This window comes from Xenopus tropicalis, chromosome 6 (assembly GCF_000004195.4).
Source record: "Xenopus tropicalis strain Nigerian chromosome 6, UCB_Xtro_10.0, whole genome shotgun sequence".
NCBI classification, from domain to species: Eukaryota; Metazoa; Chordata; class Amphibia; order Anura; family Pipidae; genus Xenopus; species Xenopus tropicalis.
Genome location: NC_030682.2, coordinates 140,188,527 through 140,209,528, shown reverse-complemented (window position 1 = coordinate 140,209,528; position 21,002 = coordinate 140,188,527). Strand labels below are relative to the sequence as shown.

Here is a 21,002-nt window from a genome sequence, read left to right as displayed (position 1 = left end):
CATCAACGAGCCGATACGGTCCCCGATCCGACTAAACTTTTTAACCTGCCCGATCGAGATCTGGCCAATTTCAGGCCAGATGTCGGTCAGGCAGGTCCGTCGGTAGTGCCCATACACGGGCCAATAAGCTGCCTAATTGGTCTAAGGGACTGATATCAGCAGCTACAATCGGCCCGTGTATGGGCACCTTTAGAAAGACAAATGGAAAGACAGAAGCAGGAGAGTGAATATTAGAGTCGGAGGAATCCCAGAGATGATTCCACCTGGGGAACCTACAAATATTCAACAGCATTCTAAGCAGAAAACCAGATTCAGCAATTAAAATGGACAGATTTCACTGAACAGCCAAAACAAAAGGATAAGTATTCCCGAATACTGTATATGTTATTATTAACTGTTTATTGGTTATGGTATTATCTGTGCCTAAAGTCTTGAAAGCAGGGTCTGACTGCAAGGTGCCCAGGGTCGGACTGGGGGGTGAAGGGCCCACCAGGGCTTCTGCCCCAGGGGCCCTGCAGGTACCCCCGCCAGACGTGTCCCCTAATTCCCTCCTCTCCCCCCTGACCCCCTTCGCAGGGCCCCTCACCCGACGTCCACCCCCGAACGCACTTAATTTAACACGTCGGGGCAGGGGGAGTGCAGGTAAGTGTCGGGTCTGGGCCGCCGGGGCCCACTAGAGCCGGGGCCCACAGGGACTTTTCCCGGGGGCCCAGTCCGACCCTGAAGGTGCCCCTTCCCGCCAGGTCACCCCCACTTCGCCCCCCTAACCCCCTGCAGGCGTCCCCACCCGACCTCCTCCCCTGAGCGGTCTGTATGTGCACTCTGCAATAAACATTTTTTTACACCAGCAACTTCTTTTGTGTGCTTTTTTCCCCCTTTTTCTTGTGCTCCTGCCCTGAGCGCACATAAGTGAAACGCGTCAGGGGACGACAAAGGCTGCAACAAGGATTGGGTCTGGGCCCTGCATGAATGAAACATCTTGCAAATTAATATCTTTTCAAGAAGGTACATTACTGCTAGGAGACGATTTCAATGTTCCATTAAACCCCTTGATAGACACATCTTTCCCATTCTCTCTAATTAGACAGATTAACAAAGTCTGACACTCTCATCTATTAATTGATACCTGGAGATGCTTTTATCCTCCGGAAAAAGATTACACGCGTTACTCATGAACACAAACATTACGCCAGAATTGATTATATATTTCTTCAACGCAAATGTTTAGAACTGGTTTAAAGGGTAACTATAGAAAATTCCTTTCAATCAGCGCCAATCAATTGAAAACAATCCTTCGACTGAAATGAGAGCCTTATATACAATACAAGAAACAAAGAAAAATATTTAAAAAATGACAGATAAACTGAAGCAATTCTTTACTGACAACAAAGAAAATGAAACTTCAGTTCCCAATAGAGGGGAAGCCCATAAATGAGTTATCTGTGTTTTTTTTATTTCTTTAGATGCTTTTTTAAAAAAAAGAAAAACAGAAAAATATTAATGCATTAGAAACAAAACATAGAATCTCACAAATAGAAGAAACATTTAAAGGAGAAGGAAAGTCATTTTGGCATTTTTCTGCCAATAGATTCGCCACATTAGAACTAGAACAATATATTTATTCTGCGGAAAGCTTTACTATACCTGAGTAAACAGTCATAGAAACTCCCTCTGTTTGTTTAAGACAGCAGCTGCCATTTTAGCTTGGTCTCCCGTAGCTTCCTGCTGCAGCTCTAGCCGTTGGTAGCTCTGGTCACACATTCTGATGGGAGGGGGAGTGAATTCTTAAGGGAGGTGGGAGCAGGAGAAGGGAGAGAGGAGAGAGCTGCGCAGACTCCGCCCCCGGGAATGAAGGATTTTTCTGAGAGAGGAAGTCTGATACTGAAGAACATGTTTACAAAAAAGGAGACAAGAAATCCTGTGTTTCAGCAGACATTATTATAAATGAAAGCATTGTCAGACTAATATTATGCACACTATAATTACTGAGTGAGAAACAATATATCCTTCTATGAACAATTGAAGGCTTTTACCATTTTGCTGTTACGATAAAATATGCTTCTTATTTTGCCTCCCCTTCTATTCATTTCTATTCCTTATATATGTTTGAAAATAGTAATAAACATTGAATGGAAAAACAAAAATCGTAAAAACGTGCATATTTTTTAATTCATACATATTCCAAAGTAGCTTGAAATTATATTTTCTTTTCAAAAAGCTCAAGTTCTGTTTGGGTCGAATTCCCCTTTACAAATCATGAAAAGGCTGTCCAAATGTTTTTTATTCATTTATAGTGCAACGCTGCTTGAAATTATCTTTACTTTTTCAAAAGCTTAAGCTGTGTTTGGGTGGGTCCCCCTTTTAAGTTCAACTTTAAATCCATGTTTTCATTTGGTCTCCATTTCCTTCTTTATTTTTATTTTCTGTTTTTAATTATTTTAGTCTACGGGGCAGATTTACTAATCCGCGAACAGACCGAAAGCTCCAAATGCGTTTTTTCGTAATGATCGTTATTTTTTGCGACTTTTTCGTCGCTGTCGCGAATTTTCGCATGTCCCGCAATTTTAAAGTCGGCGTCGCGACTTTTTCGTATATTTTCCTTGACTTTTTCGTCGCTGTCGCGAAAAAATCGGATTGGTTTTTCCGCCGTTTACTATCGCTCAATACGAAAAAATCGCGATGGCGTCGAAAAAGTTCCGCAAAATACGACAAAGTCGGGACGGCGACTAAAAAGTCGCGACAAATACGAAAAATCGCTACGGCGACAAAAAAGTTGCAAAATTTAAGTCTCCAATACAATATTTTTCCCTTTCGGGATTCGGATTCGTGGATTAGTAAATCTGCCCCTACCTGTTCCAACAAATGCTACTGTATCTTGCTGATTGGGGTAACCCACCCTGGAAAATCAGATCAGATTTCAGTTTTTATTTTTTGTTTCATACTCTTTTGTTAAGCCCTCTCCAGTTCATTTTCCATTTATTTATTTTACTTGCACCCTGGTTGCTTTGGTAGTTAAGTCCCACTAACCAGTAAACACCCACTAACCAGTTACTTACCTATTCCGTGGCTGTTAGGGGAGTTTAATTGTATGAAAAAGCAGCATACAGCACCTTGATGTCTCCATTAGGGTGAAGACAGACAGAGCTACTTAGTAGCAGCTACTTGTCACGGCTACTAAACGCCAGAAAATCCCCTGCCATAGACAATACTAAGAATTGCCTCTGCTAAAACACACGTAGAGACAGTTATCAGGAAATGATCAGCATTGTCTATTTTAGTAGACGTGACAAATAGTTGCTACTAGTAGCTCTGTGTGTCTTCACCCTTAAAAAGCCTTTATTAGATACACACGGCTTTAACCTCGGTATAGCATCGTTTCAGGCCTGACATGGCCTTTTCTCAAGCCTGTTAGGGGAGTTTTATTCCCAAACTTGTGTAATATGTAATAGTAATGGTGCCGTGGTGCAGAACAATGCCCATGGATTAAAGCAGTATTTTGTGCAGTTCAGTGAGCAGCAGTGCATCTTTCTGTCAGCAAAGGGTGTGTGAGCAACGGAAATGTTGGAGAGATTGTCCTGGATTTATAGGAAATGATATTGGATGACGCCCATAAGCACAGAAGAATGGGGATCTGCCCGTAGAATAGTGACTTTGTTATGGGTAAACTTGGCCCAATATAATAGTCCAGCCTAGGCCTAAAGCTTTATTGTGACCGGGCTGAACTATTACTGGGGCCCAAGTTTAACCAATAAGGGGTAATTATATCTTAGTTGGGATCAAGTACAGGTACTGTTTTATTATTACAGAGAAAAGGGAATCATTTAACCATTAAATAAACCCAATAGGGCTGTTCTGCCCCCAATAAGTGGTAATTATATCTTAGTTGGGATCAAGTACAAGTACTGTTTTATTATTACAGAGAAAAGGGAATCATTTAACCATTAAATAAACCCAATAGGGCTGTTCTGCCCCCAATAAGGGGTAATTATATCTTAGTTGGGATCAAGTACAGGTACTGTTTTATTATTACAGAGAAAAGGGAATCATTTAACCATTAAATAAACCCAATAGGACTGTTCTGCCCCCAATAAGGGGTAATTATATCTTAGTTGGGATCAAGTACAGGTACTGTTTTATTATTACAGAGAAAAGGGAATCATTTAACCATTAAATAAACCCAATAGGGCTGTTCTGCCCCAATAAGGGGTAATTATATCTTAGTTGGGATCAAGTACAGGTACTGTTTTATTATTACAGAGAAAAGGGAATCATTTAACCATGAAATAAACCCAATAGGGCTGTTCTGCCCCAATAAGGGGTAATTATATCTTAGTTGGGATCAAGTACAGGTACTGTTTTATTATTACAGAGAAAAGGGAATCATTTAACCATTAAATACACCCAATAGGGCTGTTCTGCCCCCAATAAGGGGTAATTATATCTTAGTTGGGATCAAGTACAGGTACTGTTTTATTATTACAGAGAAAAGGGAATCATTTAACCATTAAATAAACCCAATAGGGCTGTTCTGCCCCCAATAAGGGGTAATTATATCTTAGTTGGGATCAAGTACAGGTACTGTTTTATTATTACAGAGAAAAGGGAATCATTTAACCATGAAATAAACCCAATAGGGCTGTTCTGCCCCAATAAGGGGTAATTATATCTTAGTTGGGATCAAGTACAGGTACTGTTTTATTATTACAGAGAAAAGGGAATCATTTAAATATATATTTATGAAAATGGTTTATTTATATGAAGCAGGATTTCACATATGAGCTGTTTATGCAATTTGTATAGAGACTTATATTTCTGAGGGGTACAGTTTTCCATTAAATGAAACATTTGTACATACTGTATATAAAGTTGCAGGCAAATATTTTCTTATGTCGTTTTCAAAGTTCTCCCTTTTCTGCCTCGTGTAGAACAAATAAACATTTCCACAGGTACGGCACAGAGTGAGAGAACAGTACAGAACACAGCGCAATGTCCCCGCAGCAGCACAAACATAAGCGAGGCATTGTGAGCGCCCCGGCCCGGATACATATAAAGAATACATTGTTCAGAAAGCCTCGGGGCTTGTGTCTGCGATCAATATGCCTTTACCCTTCCTGGCAGATTGCATCTGAGAAGCGCTAACTGTTCTCTACAAACACTGATTCTCAGATAAAGGAACACAAATGCTACAGATCGATGGGCTTTATGTGAGACAATATACATTTATACATTTCCGTCGTCTGATTATTTGTAACATTCACACGTGTTTATTTAAAGGGGTTTGTTTACTTTTTACTTTTACTATGTTGTAGAATGCCCCATTCCTAGCAACTTTGCAGTTGGTCTTCATTATTTATTTTTTACACTTTTTGTATTATTTGCCTTCTACATCTTTCCAACTTTTAAATGGGGGTCAGTGACCCCGGCAGCCAAAAAACTATTGCTCTGTGAGCTTAAAATTTTATTGTTACTTTTTATTCCTTATGTTTCTATTCAGCCCCTCTCCTGTTCATATTCCAGTGTCGTTCAAACCACTGCCTGGTTGCTAAAGTAAACAAGACCATAGCAACCAGATAGGTGCTGAAATTCCAAACTGGAGAGCATCTGAACAAAAAGCTAAAAACCACAAAAAATTAAAACCATGAATTACAAATTGGCCCAGAATATCAGTGTCTGTGTTATATTACAAGTTAAGTGTTAAGTGTTTTCATGCTTTTGTACTGTACAGGTATAGGATCTGTTAACTGGAAACCCATTATCCAGAAAGTTCAGAATTACAGCAAGGCCATCTCCCCTAAACTCCATTATAAGCAAATCATTTTAATTAATTTGCTTTTTCTCTGCAATAATAAAATAGTACCTGTACTTGATCCCAACTAAGATATAATTACCCCTTATTGGGGGCAGAACAGCCCTATTGGGTTTATTTAATGGTTAAATCATTCCCTTTTCTCTGTAATAATAAAACAGTACCTGTACTTGATCCCAACTAAGATATAATTACCCCTTATTGGGGCAGAACAGCCCTATTGGGTTTATTTAATGGTTAAATGATTCCCTTTTCTCTGTAATAATAAAACAGTACCTGTACTTGATCCCAACTAAGATATAATTACCCCTTATTGGGGGCAGAACAGTCCTATTGGGTTAATTTAATGGTTAAATGATTCCCTTTTCTCTGTAATAATAAAACAGTACCTGTACTTGATCCCAACTAAGATATAATTACCCCTTATTGGGGCAGAACAGCCCTATTGGGTTTATTTCATGATTAAATGACTCCCTTTTCTCTGTAATAATAAAACAGTACCTGTACTTGATCCCAACTAAGATATAATTACCCCTTATTGGGGCAGAACAGCCCTATTGGGTTTATTTAATGGTTAAATGATTCCCTTTTCTCTGTAATAATAAAACAGTACCTGTACTTGATCCCAACTAAGATATAATTACCCCTTATTGGGGCAGAACAGCCCTATTGGGTTTATTTAATGGTTAAATGATTCCCTTTTCTCTGTAATAATAAAACAGTACCTGTACTTGATCCCAACTAAGATATAATTACCCCTTATTGGGGCAGAACAGCCCTATTGGGTTTATTTCATGGTTAAATGACTCCCTTTTCTCTGTAATAATAAAACAGTACCTGTACTTGATCCCAACTAAGATATAATTACCCCTTATTGGGGGCAGAACAGCCCTATTGGGTTTATTTAATGGTTAAATCATTCCCTTTTCTCTGTAATAATAAAACAGTACCTGTACTTGATCCCGTCATTAGTGCCATACACGGGCCGATAAGCTGCCAAATCAAACTAAGGAACCGATACTGGCAGCTAGAATCCGCCCGTGTATGGGGACCTTAACTCCCATGCAAATCCTTAGTCCTCAAGGCAAATTGCACGCGGGGTATAAGGATTCCAAATAAATAAATAAAAAAATTGTATATTGATTTTCTCTTTTTAGTGGTTTGCAGTTTTAGACTGCTATTACCACTATTGAGCTGCTATTCTATAGCTCAAGAATGCCAGCTACCCTTGGCTTAACTGAATGTGCATAGGGTCGCTGACAGTCTAAAACTGCTAATATCTCAGAGACCACAAAAAAAACACAAAACGTTTTTTAAAATTGCAAAAGTGCTCAGAGAAACACTCTAAGGGGGGATTTATTTAAACTCAAATTTTTCTCTATTTTTTTTTGAAGCCATAAAAAAAACTAATTTCAAAGAAAGCCATTTATCAAAAGGTCCGAACTATAAATCGCGACTTTTTCGACTTCTTCGTATTGGGACTCAGGTTTCCTCCCAAGTACAAATACAAAACATGTGAGAATGGTGAGAAAATGCCTATCTTCCTAGAACCTAGTGATGAGATATACAGTAGAACCCGGTAATAAAATTTTAAAAAAAACCACTAATGACATATATAATAGGAGCACAAATTAGCAAAGACAGAAACACAAAAGTTATAGAAAAAAATGTTTATTTTATAGTAGCTATTTAGAACCCTGAGGCCAAGGTGGGACGTTCCAATCCCGATTTCACTGTGAGACGGCTCCTCCCCATTAGGCGTATACCCTGCACATTTATATCCGTATTTATTACTTGGCAGGCACGTGGCACAGGTTGCATCATGCTGAAAGAAAGAAATAAAAGAGTTCATTTCTGAACACAGATGAAGCCTCTATTTATTGTATTCATTTTGCATTCATAAATACTGTAATTATTAGTGGGAATTTCTGCAATAGGGGTCATTTATAAACAGAACTGAAGCACACAAAGTGACATTTTTGATGCAAATCACCATAATGCAGTGTTTTCTCTCCATAATTTATTATTTTGAGTTGCATCAGGGGGCTGCATTATTTCCAGATAGGGTTGCCACGTTTTAAAAAGTAACTAAAAAAGGTCCATGACGTCAAAGGGACAGGGTGATGCTGAAAGCGGGTGGGGTCATGACGTCACTGACATTCCGCGAATGGGAAAAGGCGCATTCTGGATAGGGGATGGGCCCAGGGCTGAACTTATTGTCATTACAAATTTACTGACAACTACATTGTCTGTAAATATATAATACCGGGCACAGCCTTGGCAGGTGTTTTACTGGCCTTATTTCCAGACTGTGCATACAGGGTCGCCATCAGGGGTGCAGCTATTGCAGACCCGGTGGGTTTTGTGTCTAAAGAGGGGGGCACTGATTTGGATAACTGCCCTCCTTGCTGTGAGCTGCAGGCTTGGGAAGGTAGGTGGGATCTCCGGTGCCTGCAGGTTCTTTCTCCCACTCAGCTTTCCATACCCTGGTTTGTGACTGACATTTAAGTACCAGTAAAGCTGAATGGGGATTGAATGGGCTGGAGGTGAAGTTCAGACTTCACCCATCCAATCACTTACTTCATCAACCAAGAGGGCAGCCATTCCAGAATCTTATCCCTTATTACCCTCTCAAAAACACCTTGATTGATGTCAGACTAACAGGCCTATAGTTTTCATGCACGGGATCCCTTTTTGAATATCATCAGACAATTCATGAATCATTATTATTGCCTAGCTGCTATATTGGATGCCCTATTGGCTCCTTGTACCTAAAGCTTCAGCCCCCCCCCCCAGCTAAACTGTGCATTACATTTTTTTTCTCTTACAAACCTCAGTGTGCTGCCAGTGATACCCTGTACTGACAACAGATGAAAGAAATGAGTAGTAGGAGGGTGCTGTACAGGGTGCGAGCAACCAATAGCCAGAGCTAGTGGTGTGAAGGGAGAAATCACAGGCAAGGGATTGTGGTTTTTTTTAAAAATGGTACTGATTTTTTTAATAAAATGTATATTGAAAAATGTTTTCTTTTTAATGGAGAACCTGGGGCCATAAGGCCGCTGGCCACCAATGGTATTGTTGCACGAACTGTAACATCCAGGGTCAGCTGAGATTGTGGATCATTCTGCTGCCTGAATATCCGATATACGTTCCACCACTAAAGCACAGAGGGCCCAGTACCCCAGCAATGTGGCATAAGGGTCAACAGTGGCACTTTCTGCACCTGTAATTTTATTGTGCATCGCCCCTTTAATGTTTATTGTGCATCGCCCCTTTAATGTTTATTGTGCATCGCCCCTTTAATGTTTATTGTGCATCGCCCCTTTAATGTTTATTGTGCATCACCCCTTTAATGTTTATTGTGCATCGCCCCTTTAATGTCATTTAACACAAGTACCATAGGTATAAGCCAGTACCCATAGGCCAGGTGGGATTTTAAAGTAAAGGAGATGAGAAGAATATACAGAGTGCAATAATACAGGTATGGGACCTGTAATCCAGAATGTTAGGAATGTGGACTTTTCCATATAATGGGTCTTTCTGTAATTTCCACGCCCTACTAAAAAATCATTTATAAACCATTTTTTAAACGTGAATTATTTGATTAAAATGGAGCCCATAGAAGATGCCCTTCCCGTAATTCTCAACTGTCTGGAAAATGGGTTTCCAGATAATGGATCCCATACCTTTATGGCCAAATCTTGGCATTACTGCCACACACTGGCATGACCATGATTATAATAAGCACTTGGCATCTCTGATACAATGTGCATATGGTTTAGGCTTCTCTTGTTAGTAAGGTAGATAAATCAATTTACCATTGAATTGCCTGGTCCGGCCAATAATATCCACTGTCACATGAGACCGGAGATCTGCAGACAAAGGTCCATGTTTGCTCATTGTAGAGGGAAGCCTAGAAAATGAATGGAGGAATGTTTGTACTGAGCCCAAACAGGGACCAGGCTGGTTCCCCAATAATTTGTAAATAGAAGATAAAGGAGATAATTTAATAAAAAGTGAGCAGTTTGCTACTGGTCTATTAACCTATAACAACCAGCAGTTACTGGTCAGCTGTGATTGGTTACTAGACCTGTTGTTATTTGAATCTGTACTTTTGATTTGAAAAATACAGGAAAGTTTGGTAACAGGGGAACTCGGGCTTCTGAACCAAAATTTGTTAAAGAGCCCCAGACAACACTGAGACCCCAAATATAATCTGTCCTTTCAAAAAGTATGAATAAATAATATTTGTATATGCTGAAATCCAGCTGCCAAACATTTCCTCACTTTCTGCATCATTTGAAATCCTGGCAGGGGAGGAGGGACTAAAACATTGATGTTAAAAATTGTAGGTGCAGGGGCAAGGTGGCCGACCGGGTTGCCTAGGGAGCCTGGTCGGCTTGGCCCCCCCCTGCCCATGCCAGCTGATATTGGCACTTTGCTCCAGGCAGCCATCATGGGGTACAGTGCTATAGGTGGCATTGCTGGGACATGGAAACAAATATAGTTAATGCTTTACTAAGTAGAGGGGCCCCCAAATGTTATAGTTTTCTGACAGTGTCCCTGAGGGGCCTGGAGAAATTGTAGAAATAGATAAAGTACTCACATTTCTTGGATGTGCTCAAGGGATTGTACTGATATTTTCTCCAAGTCCGCCTCAGGCACTGAAACTGATTCACAAGAGCAAAAGAGTTAACTGCTTGGCTTAATTACACATAAGAACATTAATGAGTCTTTGCCCCATGCATGCATTCAGGAACTATTGCTTTCACTTCCACCTTTGGCACCATATGCAAGGTGTGCCACAAGCACCTGAACTTAAAGGGGAAATAAACCACAAAATCCCTACCTTTCCCCCAGGTTTTGCAGTTTAGAGGTCACTGCTACAGCCACCAAATGACTTGCTAGCCAGTTACTTGGCCAATCAGGTTGCCGACAGGCAGGGGCCTAGAGGATGTATGATATCCTGATCTCCCAGTGTAAGAGGGCAGATGAAAGAATGATTTCCATTTACATGAGTGACATTATTACTGAGTAGCAGTCATGCTTATTAATGTCCTAATGTACACACTGGGGAATAACAATTGGAGAAGCAAACCCTGTGACCCCAGGAGGTCAAAGGTCTGGAAAGGGTAAGTAACAGAACCCTAATATGTCTTGAGGACGTGGTTATTATTATTATTATTTATATAGCGCCATCAATTTACTCAGCGCTTTACAGAATAGAGGGGTACAAAAGACATAACAGGTAACATGTACATATAAACAATTCACAAAAATGGTTTGCAGTTACATTGGATGAGGATCGGAGACACTAGGGGGAGGGCCCTGCTCGCAAGAGCTTACATGTGGTTATTACATTTCACCAATATTTTCATTTTCACTGTAAACAGACTTCCACTAACATTACTAATTTACAATTTAGGTGCCAGTTAGAAGACTCCACATTTCTAAACACCCCTCCTAATGGCTAATGGCTCAGCCTGCGGCACAGAAAGGGTATATATGCAGGGTTGCACTGGGCCGGCGGGGCACCAGGAAAAAACCCGGTGGGCCCCAACGGCCCAGACCCAATCCGTACTGGGCGCTCCCACTGGCTGCCATTCTGCCTCCCCTGAAGTGCTGAAGGTAACTTTTATTTATTATTATGCTTGCTCGGGGGAGGGGTTCAGGCAGGTGGCGGGGGCCCCTGCCAGGGATGAAGGGGCTGTGGTGGGGTCCCTTGGGGGGTGCGGGGGCCCCTGGAGCACCACCCCCCGACCCTGTACATATGACGTGCACTTGGTAGAGTGTTACACGATCCATCCAAATTAATGAATTAGAAATCCAAGCAGGTATAATTTCTATATATACATATAAACAACTGCAGGGATTCATTCATTTGTAGGCTCTGTTAACTGCACCCTCACTGTTTCTCAAGTGCACTGAGGTCTGTTGCTCAAATCTGACCTTTATCCGCTCATTAATACAACACTGAAGTTGGTAATGTTCAATTTTATTCTCCCGTTCGCTTAGATCTCAGTGGTGTTTGATCTCTTTTAAATCATCTTTGATTTCATGCTATTGTGTCAGAATGGATTGCTTCCCGTCTCGCAAGCCTTTAATGCCCCCTAGGCTTAGGCAGGCGACATTTGATCAGAGTTCCTGTCTCAGAGACTTTCATCTCCTTCTCATTTTGGTCTTAACTATCATTTTTCAACTTCATTTTCCCAAAAACAGCATATTTATAAGCGCCACAATCATCATAAGTCATACTATTTTTAAATGAATCAAATAGAGTAATAAAGCCCCCTCACCCAGCATAATGTGCCTTGCTCCACCATAGAATAAACTATATTGGATAGTACCATGTTCAGTGACTTAGGGGCTGGCAGGATTAATATCCGAGTCCTGTCTATAAAGAAGCATCCTTATAATATCAGTGAAATTTGTTTTTCATCCGGGGCTTGGTGGAATCCTATTATGTCCTGATGAAGAAACTCTTCATCCACCATTAGCCATTTTACTACCCACTAATGACTTAGCCACATTCGTTTTAATTAAAAACATTAGAGAAGTGTGTCCTTGCTCTGATATGATTGTTTTAACCCCTGGGCTGTGGCTTTTTGGCTTCATTCTTTCCACCAGACTAATCTAGGACCTTAAACAGCATTCTTTCCACCAGACTAATCTAGGACCTTAAACAGCAGCTTAAATGCATTTAGAAATAGACAATGGAATCAGTCCAACATCTTTTTCCTTGAGTGGTCAGTTTATATACTAGGTCAGTGGTCTCTAACCTTTTTACTTGTGAGCCACACTCAGATGTAAAAAAGCGTTGGTGAGCCACACAAGCATAAAAAAAGTTCTTTGGTGATGCCAAATAAGTGCTGTGATTGGCTATTTAGTAGCCCCATGGGGACTACTGGCCTGTAGGAGGCTCGGCCTGGAGTAAAACTGTGTCTCTGTGTTTCCAAAACTTGCCTCCAACCAGAAACATAAAAATGGGCACATACTTCGAGGCCACTGGGAGCAACATCAAAGGTTGGTGAGCAACTTGTTGCCCTCGAGCCACTGGTTGGGGATCACTGTACTACATCATCAACAAGCACCTCTTTGTCCAATTTGTTAACCCATGAAATGGGCCAAATCAGCCGAGCCAATGATTGTACATTAAATTGTAGGCCTATTGACAGAGGACCAGGTATCCGGTCTCTTCTAGGAGTATTTATTTCCACTCCATTAGATATCTGGCAAATCCTTATCCAGGCAGATCCTTATCCAGATATGGTGGGTCAGGCCAACAGTTTGTCCCACTACATTGGCTGAGAAACTAACATATCGGTATGAAGTTGGCAGCTAACATTTGGCCAGCTTTATAAGGCTGCTATTGTCACACACAAGCGTGGAACATGGAGCCAGTTACTGTGTATCAACATCTCGAAACCACACACTTGCATACAGCTGTACTGCTCAAACTGGCGTAACCTTGATACCTGGGGATTTGTCAGACTCCAAGATGAATTTCTCAAGAGCCAGTAGCTTGTTAGTGATCTGTATCAGGGTCTCTCGCTGTTCCTCCTGACTCGCAATTAGCATCGGTAACATTGTGAGTATCTTCAGCTGCTGAGCCTCTGTCCTGCAAAGTAACCGACACACGGAAAGAATCAAAAGGCTTGTTTAGTAAAAAGCAGTGATTAATTTTTCCAAAGCCTAATGGAGTAACATAAGTTCTGTGTTAAGTGTCAAACTGCGTCTCCTAGGGCCTGCCAGAAAGTATGATTTCCTGGTCACACTCTCACTGCAATTAGATATAGTACTAAAGCTATATGCCCATTGAGGATGGGCCGATAGGAACTCTCCCACTAGGGCCCACCAGGCTCACTGGGAAATCCTCTGGTACCCTGAAAGGTCAGTCTGACACAGAATATATAACTAATTTGTATCTCTGTTTGTCACTGAATAAACTCTAAAACAGGGGTCGGGAACCTTTTTGGCTGAGAGAGCCATAAACACCACATATTTTAAAATGTAATTCCGTGAGAGCCATACAATATGTTTGGCCGCGGATGCTGCGGGGCAAGGTAGGGTGGGTCCCAAGGATGCGGAGGAGGGCATGGCCTGGGCTCGGCAGATAGAAGACGCATTTTAAGGCTTAGAACACATCTATCCGCCAAGAGCAGGGGCAAGGTAGGGTGTGGAATGCGCTCGGCGGATAGAAGACGTGTTCTAAGGCTTAGAACACGTCTTCTATTCGCCGAGTGCAGGCCACGCCTCCCGTTATTTTTTTTATTAAAGATTTGGCAGTGAGCCAGATGCAGCCATCAAAAGAGCCACATCTGGCTCCCGAGCCATAGGTTCCCTACCCCTGCTCTAAAATGATAGCCATTCATCTGCAAACACTGGGCATTAATTGGTATGCTAAGAGTGTTCTCAAACAGTCATGTTCCTTTGTAGACCTGATGATGACTTACAGTGACGGTCCATATGAATTACAGCAGGGGCCCCCAACCTCGTGAGCCACAGTCAAATGTAAAAAGATTCGGGGAGCAACACAAGCACCATAAAAGTTCATGGAGGTGCCAAATAAGGGCTGTGATTGGCTATTAGGGGCCTCTATGCGCCCTATCAGCTTACAGGGGCTTTATTTGGTAGGAAATCTTGTTTTTATTCAACCAAAACTTGCCCCCAAGTCAGGAATTCAAAAATAACTACCTGGTTTGGGGGCACCGAGAGCAACATCCAAGGGGTTGGTGAGCAACATGTTGACTCACTGGTTGGGGATCATTACCATACAGTATCCAGATGATCAGATTGTTACATTATTCCCTGAATGTCTTCCTCCTTGACAATATATATTATTCTGCCCATAAAATTTGGCACATGTTGGATGTGTTGGGTGACTGTCACCATCAGGTACTGCAGTATAGCAGGTGATGATTTTAAAGGTGATATATATGTCATGCTGTGGCCCAGATTGTTTAACTACAGTTCCCAGAAACCCTAAACAGCCTTCAGGTGTTGGCAGATGTTGGGAATTTGTATCCTAGTGGTGTAACCAGGTTGGGAAATGCTCATAAAATGTTACATTGTCAAATTGGACCTGATAAGATTACACAGGCATCTGCTTTAGGGCAAAGGAGCTACTTAGTAGCAGCTACTTGTCACGGCTACTAACCGCCAGAAAATCCCCTGCCATAGACAATACTGAGAATTGCCTTTGCTAAAACACACGTAGAGACAATTATCAGTAAATGATCAGCATTGTCTATTTTTGTAGCCATGACAAGTATCTGCTACTAGTAGCTCCATGTGTCTTCACCCTTAAGGTTCACAGATATACAGTAATAGGAATCCCTTGACCTCTAAATAGTGCAGATCTCTTTTGATGGACTTGTTTAGGATGCCACGTACCAAAGGTGTACAGCTGGTGACTAATGGGCCCATGAGTCAGGCAGCCAATGAATGAGGGAGGAAAGTGCCTCATTAAACAAATTGCAAAATTTGCACCAGGGCTCATAGGCTGCTAGTTAGGCCCCTGTGTTTCTCATGTACTATGTACGTATTTAGACAAGGTACAATATGAAATATGACATTACATGTGGCAGCAGAGCGGGATTAAATATTTCCATTCTTTAATCTGTTCCTCTTTCAGTTCATGTCTAATTAGATGTAACCCACTTTCTCTTAATGAATCCTCTAGGTACTGTCCTCCTACCTACAGACTTACACGCTTAATAGATCCCACTGTGGCCTTATGTAAATGGAATGTAAATGTGCTTCAGTAGCTATTCCCAAACTTTGTCTGTTTTACATCTTTATAGGAAATTATTAAGGTTGGCCACTTGCTATAATGCTGGTTATTAGTAGAGCCCCATTATCTGGAGGGAAGTAGGTACCTTGATGCTTTTTTTGCTATGTTATGGCTCAACAATATGGTTTCTGGCCAGTAAGCACCTAAAGTAATATTGTCCAATAAATAGAACTAGTTCAGCATCTAACTCTTGCTCAACACTACCCCCTTCCATACCTTGCAACAGTTTTGTGGTTGGTCTTCTTTGGACTTGGCTTTGGCTCTCCAACGTGAGCTTTCCTGTCTGGCATGTCGGCCAGCTGTTGCCTAACTTTATTCTTTCTCACCATTTCGATTAGTTCATCTATCTCTTCCTGTAAGAAAAGTAGAGTTTCGCTGTGACTGGGTACATAACTGAGACATATTCCTTAACTACAACACTCAGCATCTCAACAGTTTCTGAGCAACAGTGAAACTGCACCATACACAAGTCATGTATAACCTGTATAATATCTGCTTATAAACACTGCCTATGATGTCATCCGTTATTAATGGATATTAATGGCAAGTTCTGTGCAGAAGGCTGCAAGCTGGGTTACTTCTAATATCCTTACAATGTACAGTAGGGGCTACATTATTCCTTAGAGTCCATGAGTAATACTTAAAGGGCACCAATCACCCTAAAATTGCTTCCCCCCATAGAGGTGCAGGCTAATAGAGCCCATACTCCGGCTGGGGAAACAATAGTCTTTTTTTTTTTTTTCAATAGTCCCCTACAGTGTTAAGGTCCCCATAAACGGGGCGATTGTAGCTGCCGATATCGGTCCCTTGGACCGATTCGGCAGCTTTTCGGCCTGTGTTGGGGCAGAAACGAGGGGCCTGGCCAACCGATATCTGGACTGAAATTGGGCAGATATCGATCGGCCAGGTTAGAAAATTCAGTCGGATCGGGGACCACATTGGCTTGTTGATGCGGTCCCCAAACCGACTGCCCCATTGCCGCCATTAGAATTCGATCGTTTGGCCCCAGGGCCAAACGATCGAATTCACCTGCATATTACCCGATATTGCCCACCCGTAGGTGGGGATATTGGGTGAAGATCCGCTCGCTTGGCGACAAGCGAGTGGATCTGCCCGTGTATGGGCAGCTTTAGGCTGCCTGCCTGCTATCCTTATAACTTACAGTAGTTTGTGAAAATATTATTATTATTATTAAGCACCCAATACAGGTACATTTTTTTTTTAATAGTAATGGCTCCACCATTACTGAGCGCAGGGAACAAGGTGGACAAGTGAAACAGGATATGTAGATAGTCGCAGTAAAGTTTTCTTATTGAGCGCTATTTTGTGTTACTGTTGGTTTTGGCACCAGTGAAACTGTGATACACAATCGATAAAGAAGACGAATGTGACTTGTGGCTCTGAATTCTAAATGAAGCAATTAAAAGTATAGAGATCAATAGCACATTAGTATCCCCACATCTCTATTATACTGAAGCAATACTAATGTGGCAACGTCCTTTTCTACATGTTCATCTCACTTTAGCAGGATTTTGTTAAAAAAGGACTTAATCTAAAAATGCAACTTTATTTATTAGAGATGGCATTTTTGATTTTTTAGAAAATATGTATGGGAAATGCTCCCTTTACCTGGCACAAGTTGCTATGCAGCTGAGTACACCAGGGTGGCCCAGAACATTTGTTCCAACAAAGCCGTACAGTAGTGTAGGGACCCATAAGGTTAATAATGGCTTTAAATCCCTACAGGTTCCGTGCCCATAGTTGCTGGGCAGAAGTTCATTAACATATGTATGCTATTGGCTAGCAGTTATGGTGACCACTTCCCGCCTCACTTTGGTATAGTGCTGGGAAAGGGGTGGCACCTTCCTCTTTGCTTCCGCCTGAGGAACAGGGTGGGTGTTTCTGTGAGCCCGGGCCTGGGCCCTGTTATTGTTGGGGAACAGGGCCCCATGAATGATAGTGGCAGGTGTAGCTCGCATAATAATACACTCTAGGGGTAAGGCAGTTAGGGTTGAGCTAGAAAGAGCAGTTCAGAGCTCCTACATAGGAGGCAGTTTTGGAGGTATCTCTCCCAGGCCATATTGCCTGTAGTGCAGTGGATAGGCGATCAGGATAGAGAATTCCCTGGGGGGATCAGGCTGCTACAGGGTGTCACGGAGGTGAAGTGAGATTCCTGTCAAGTCTGTACTCAGGGGAGTGTCAGTCTGTATTACACTCTGTATGTGGTGTTGCCTGTACCACTGGCATCTGAGAGGTCGTGTCAAAGTAACCCTGTGGATGTTCAATAAACTTTTTGTTGTTTGCAAGAACCTCTGATACCCTATTTTTCTGTATAGCAGCAAGAGAGGTGTAGTTGTACAACACTATCACTTTCCCCATCCACTTAGCGAAGGCCAATCTGGGTGAGAAAGTCCAGTGTGACCCATGTTCTACTGGTATTAGTCTGAGAAGGCAGATATGGAGCAGAAATAGAGGTTACAGTGGCATTAGGCCTCATTTACATTGCCCCACCTGCAGCCATCAGTGCTCGAACTAAGAGAGGCTGATAAGGGGAGGCACAAAGGTGTTTGTATTTTTTGCACTCCTGTGGTAAAGCACCCTGCAGTTTGATGCCTCGGTATAAGGGCTAAACTCTACAGGAGATTTTGTGGGTCAGATTATATCTAGTCTTGTCATGCAACACCATGCAACAGCACAAGATTTTGTAGGATCCTATAAAATCTGATCAAGCTCTCTGAGGCTGTAATGAACAGTTGGATCAGATAAAGTCAAATGGTGGGTTTTGTTCCTGCATCTCCATCTGACAGTCAATGTATTTCAATGAGAAAAAAAAAGCCTGTCAGGCACTATCAGATTTTATCTCGTCAGATGAAGATGCAGCACACAGCGTTCCCTGCCGACAGGCGTGTTGTGTCGAACTGCAATCCTTTCATGTACTGTAGTTCACACATAAGATTTTTGTATCAGTCCCATTACATTTTAACCCGTGTGACTACATCCGAGTTGCAGGCAACGTTCTGTTGATCCGACACCGTCCTACAAAATCTCCAGTGGAGTTGCTAATAAAACAATAAAACAGTATATTGTACTTGATCCCAACTCAGATATAATTACCCCTTATTGGGGGCAGAACAGCCCTATTGGGTTTATTTCATGGTTAAATGATTCCCTTTTCTCTGTAATAATAAAACAGTACCTGTACTTGATCCCAACTAAGATATAATTACCCCTTATTGGGGCAGAACAGCCCTATTGGGTTTATTTAATGGTTAAATGATTCCCTTTTCTGTGTAATAATAAAACAGTACCTGTACTTGATCCCAACTAAGATATAATTACCCCTTATTGGGGGCAGAACAGCCCTATTGGGTTTATTTAATGGTTAAATGATTCCCTTTTCTCTGTAATAATAAAACAGTACCTGTACTTGATCCCAACTAAGATATAATTACACCTTATTGGGGGCAGAACAGCCCTATTGGGTTTATTTAATGGTTAAATGATTCCCTTTTCTCTGTAATAATAAAACAGTACCTGTACTTGATCCCAACTAAGATATAATTACCCCTTATTGGGGGCAGAACAGCCCTATTGGGTTTATTTAATGGTTAAATGATTCCCTTTTCTCTGTAATAATAAAACAGTACCTGTACTTGATCCCAACTAAGATATAATTACTCCTTATTAATGTTTGAATGATTTTTAGTAGACTATGATGTAGTATGATGATCTTGAGTATTGTGGATAGTAGATTCCATACCTGTATTTATAGGAAATGGGTATTTACAGCCCCATCCTGGTAGGCCCTAGGCCATTGCAATGTATTAAAGCAACCCCGACCAGTATAAAGATAACTCCCAGGAAAGTAGCAAAAGGGGGTGAACAACTGCTTTAGAATTTAAGAGCATTACATAAACATAAATCATAGAACATTATCTATAGCATTTTTGAATTTTTTAAATATTATTTTGAGGACACCATCCCTTTAAATGAGCGGCACACTGGTTAGTATAAATCAGCCATAAAGGGTATGTGTGGATTTACATTCATTAATGTGCACTGACAAGACACGTCCCTCGCACGTCCCTCGCACGCCTACCTTCCTGCAACACTTAGTCAACAGCACGGCGGAACAGAGGCTTAATCAGCGTGAGAGTCAGTGAGATTAAGCCATAAAATAGTGGGAACTGAAGCTTCCCTGGTTCTTCAGCCGTCAGAGTGGGAATATGTGTGTGTGATGTGCTTTATACATACACGTAATATCCTGGCTGCTGTCACATTCCCAGGGCACAGATAGGCTGAGCTACGTGATTAAATATCTTCTTTTCATCTCTCATCTAAACTAGTCATTGATGGCAACAGCTATCCTGAGTGTTGGGTACTCCTCACCCAATAATGTACTACAGGTCAGACCCTAGCAACAAACAGCAAGTAGGTTCCTGGCAACAATTTAGCCTATCTACTTTCCTGATTATTTAATCCCCCACCCCCAGCCTTCTCAGTTTTCCTTCCCCCATTCCTGTACTAGAACAGGTCCACTCTGCTCACACCATGCTGGGATGAGCAAGCTGAAAAATAGTCCATACTGCCTTTTTGCCCAATGTTAATATCCTTGCAACTGGAGCAAATGTGCCTCCCTTTCGTACCTTATATGCCCTACCTGCACCCTTTACACCTGCCCAATGGGATCTCTACCTTTTCTCAGGTTCACAGTTACCCTGAATGCTTCTTGCTGCCCCCTTATAATCTCTGAGCCTCATTTATGATTGGTTGGGCAGGGTGCAAATGGCAAAAAACAGGTGCAGAATATTATATTTTTTGCACTTTGTACCCTGCTCCATAAAGACCTTCATGTTTATCATTAATAGAACATGGCCTATGGCAGACATTGGGGCTCAGTCAACAGCATGGAACCCAGGTCATATGCTATCTTCAAATAAACAATAAGGGGTGTCATTTAGTGCCCCTTTGTGTTCCATCACTTGTGTAAAAGGCTATAATAAATAAGCCCTTGTATCTTAGGCTGCAAAAGAGAGAACCCACCTGCACCCCCCATATACCTGTAAATAGCTTCCATGAAGCAGCTTCTGCAGGACTACATAGGAGGACACACTCAAAGCTGTTAACTCACTCTCACACTCACACTGAAGGGCCAAAATGTAAAGTTAGAAATGTCCCTTCTCTATATAATGTCATATGATCCTTGTATTAAACTACTTTTAGTTTTTAACACTTATGTGCAATTCCAGTGCTTATTTCTGTATCCACACAGGCAAACAGTTGGCACGCTCGCTGGGCATATTGTAAGTGACAGCAGAGATAAGGTTCCAAACTGGAGAGGGTAAGGCCCTCTGGGAATATTCCTATTGCCAGCCCTTTGCTTGGCTGCCAGAGAAAAGAAAA

The 21,002-nt window shown here is 41.6% G+C and overlaps 1 protein-coding gene across 7 annotated transcripts in view; it reads right to left on the bottom strand.

The window, feature by feature from the left end:
• Positions 1-7,461: 7,461 nt before the first annotated feature.
• Positions 7,462-21,002, bottom strand: part of cat2 (calcium transporter 2) — a 70,490-nt gene continuing 56,949 nt past the window's right edge. For all 7 annotated transcript variants that reach the window (XM_031903536.1, XM_031903532.1, XM_031903534.1 and 4 more), the window contains 5 exons: positions 15,816-15,952; positions 13,282-13,424; positions 10,413-10,476; positions 9,625-9,719; positions 7,462-7,631 (listed from right to left, as the gene is read on the bottom strand). In XM_031903536.1, the coding sequence (XP_031759396.1) occupies positions 7,627-7,631; positions 9,625-9,719; positions 10,413-10,476; positions 13,282-13,424; positions 15,816-15,952 (444 nt within the window). In that variant the 3' untranslated portion in view covers positions 7,462-7,626. The remainder of the gene's footprint in view (positions 7,632-9,624; positions 9,720-10,412; positions 10,477-13,281; positions 13,425-15,815; positions 15,953-21,002) is intronic.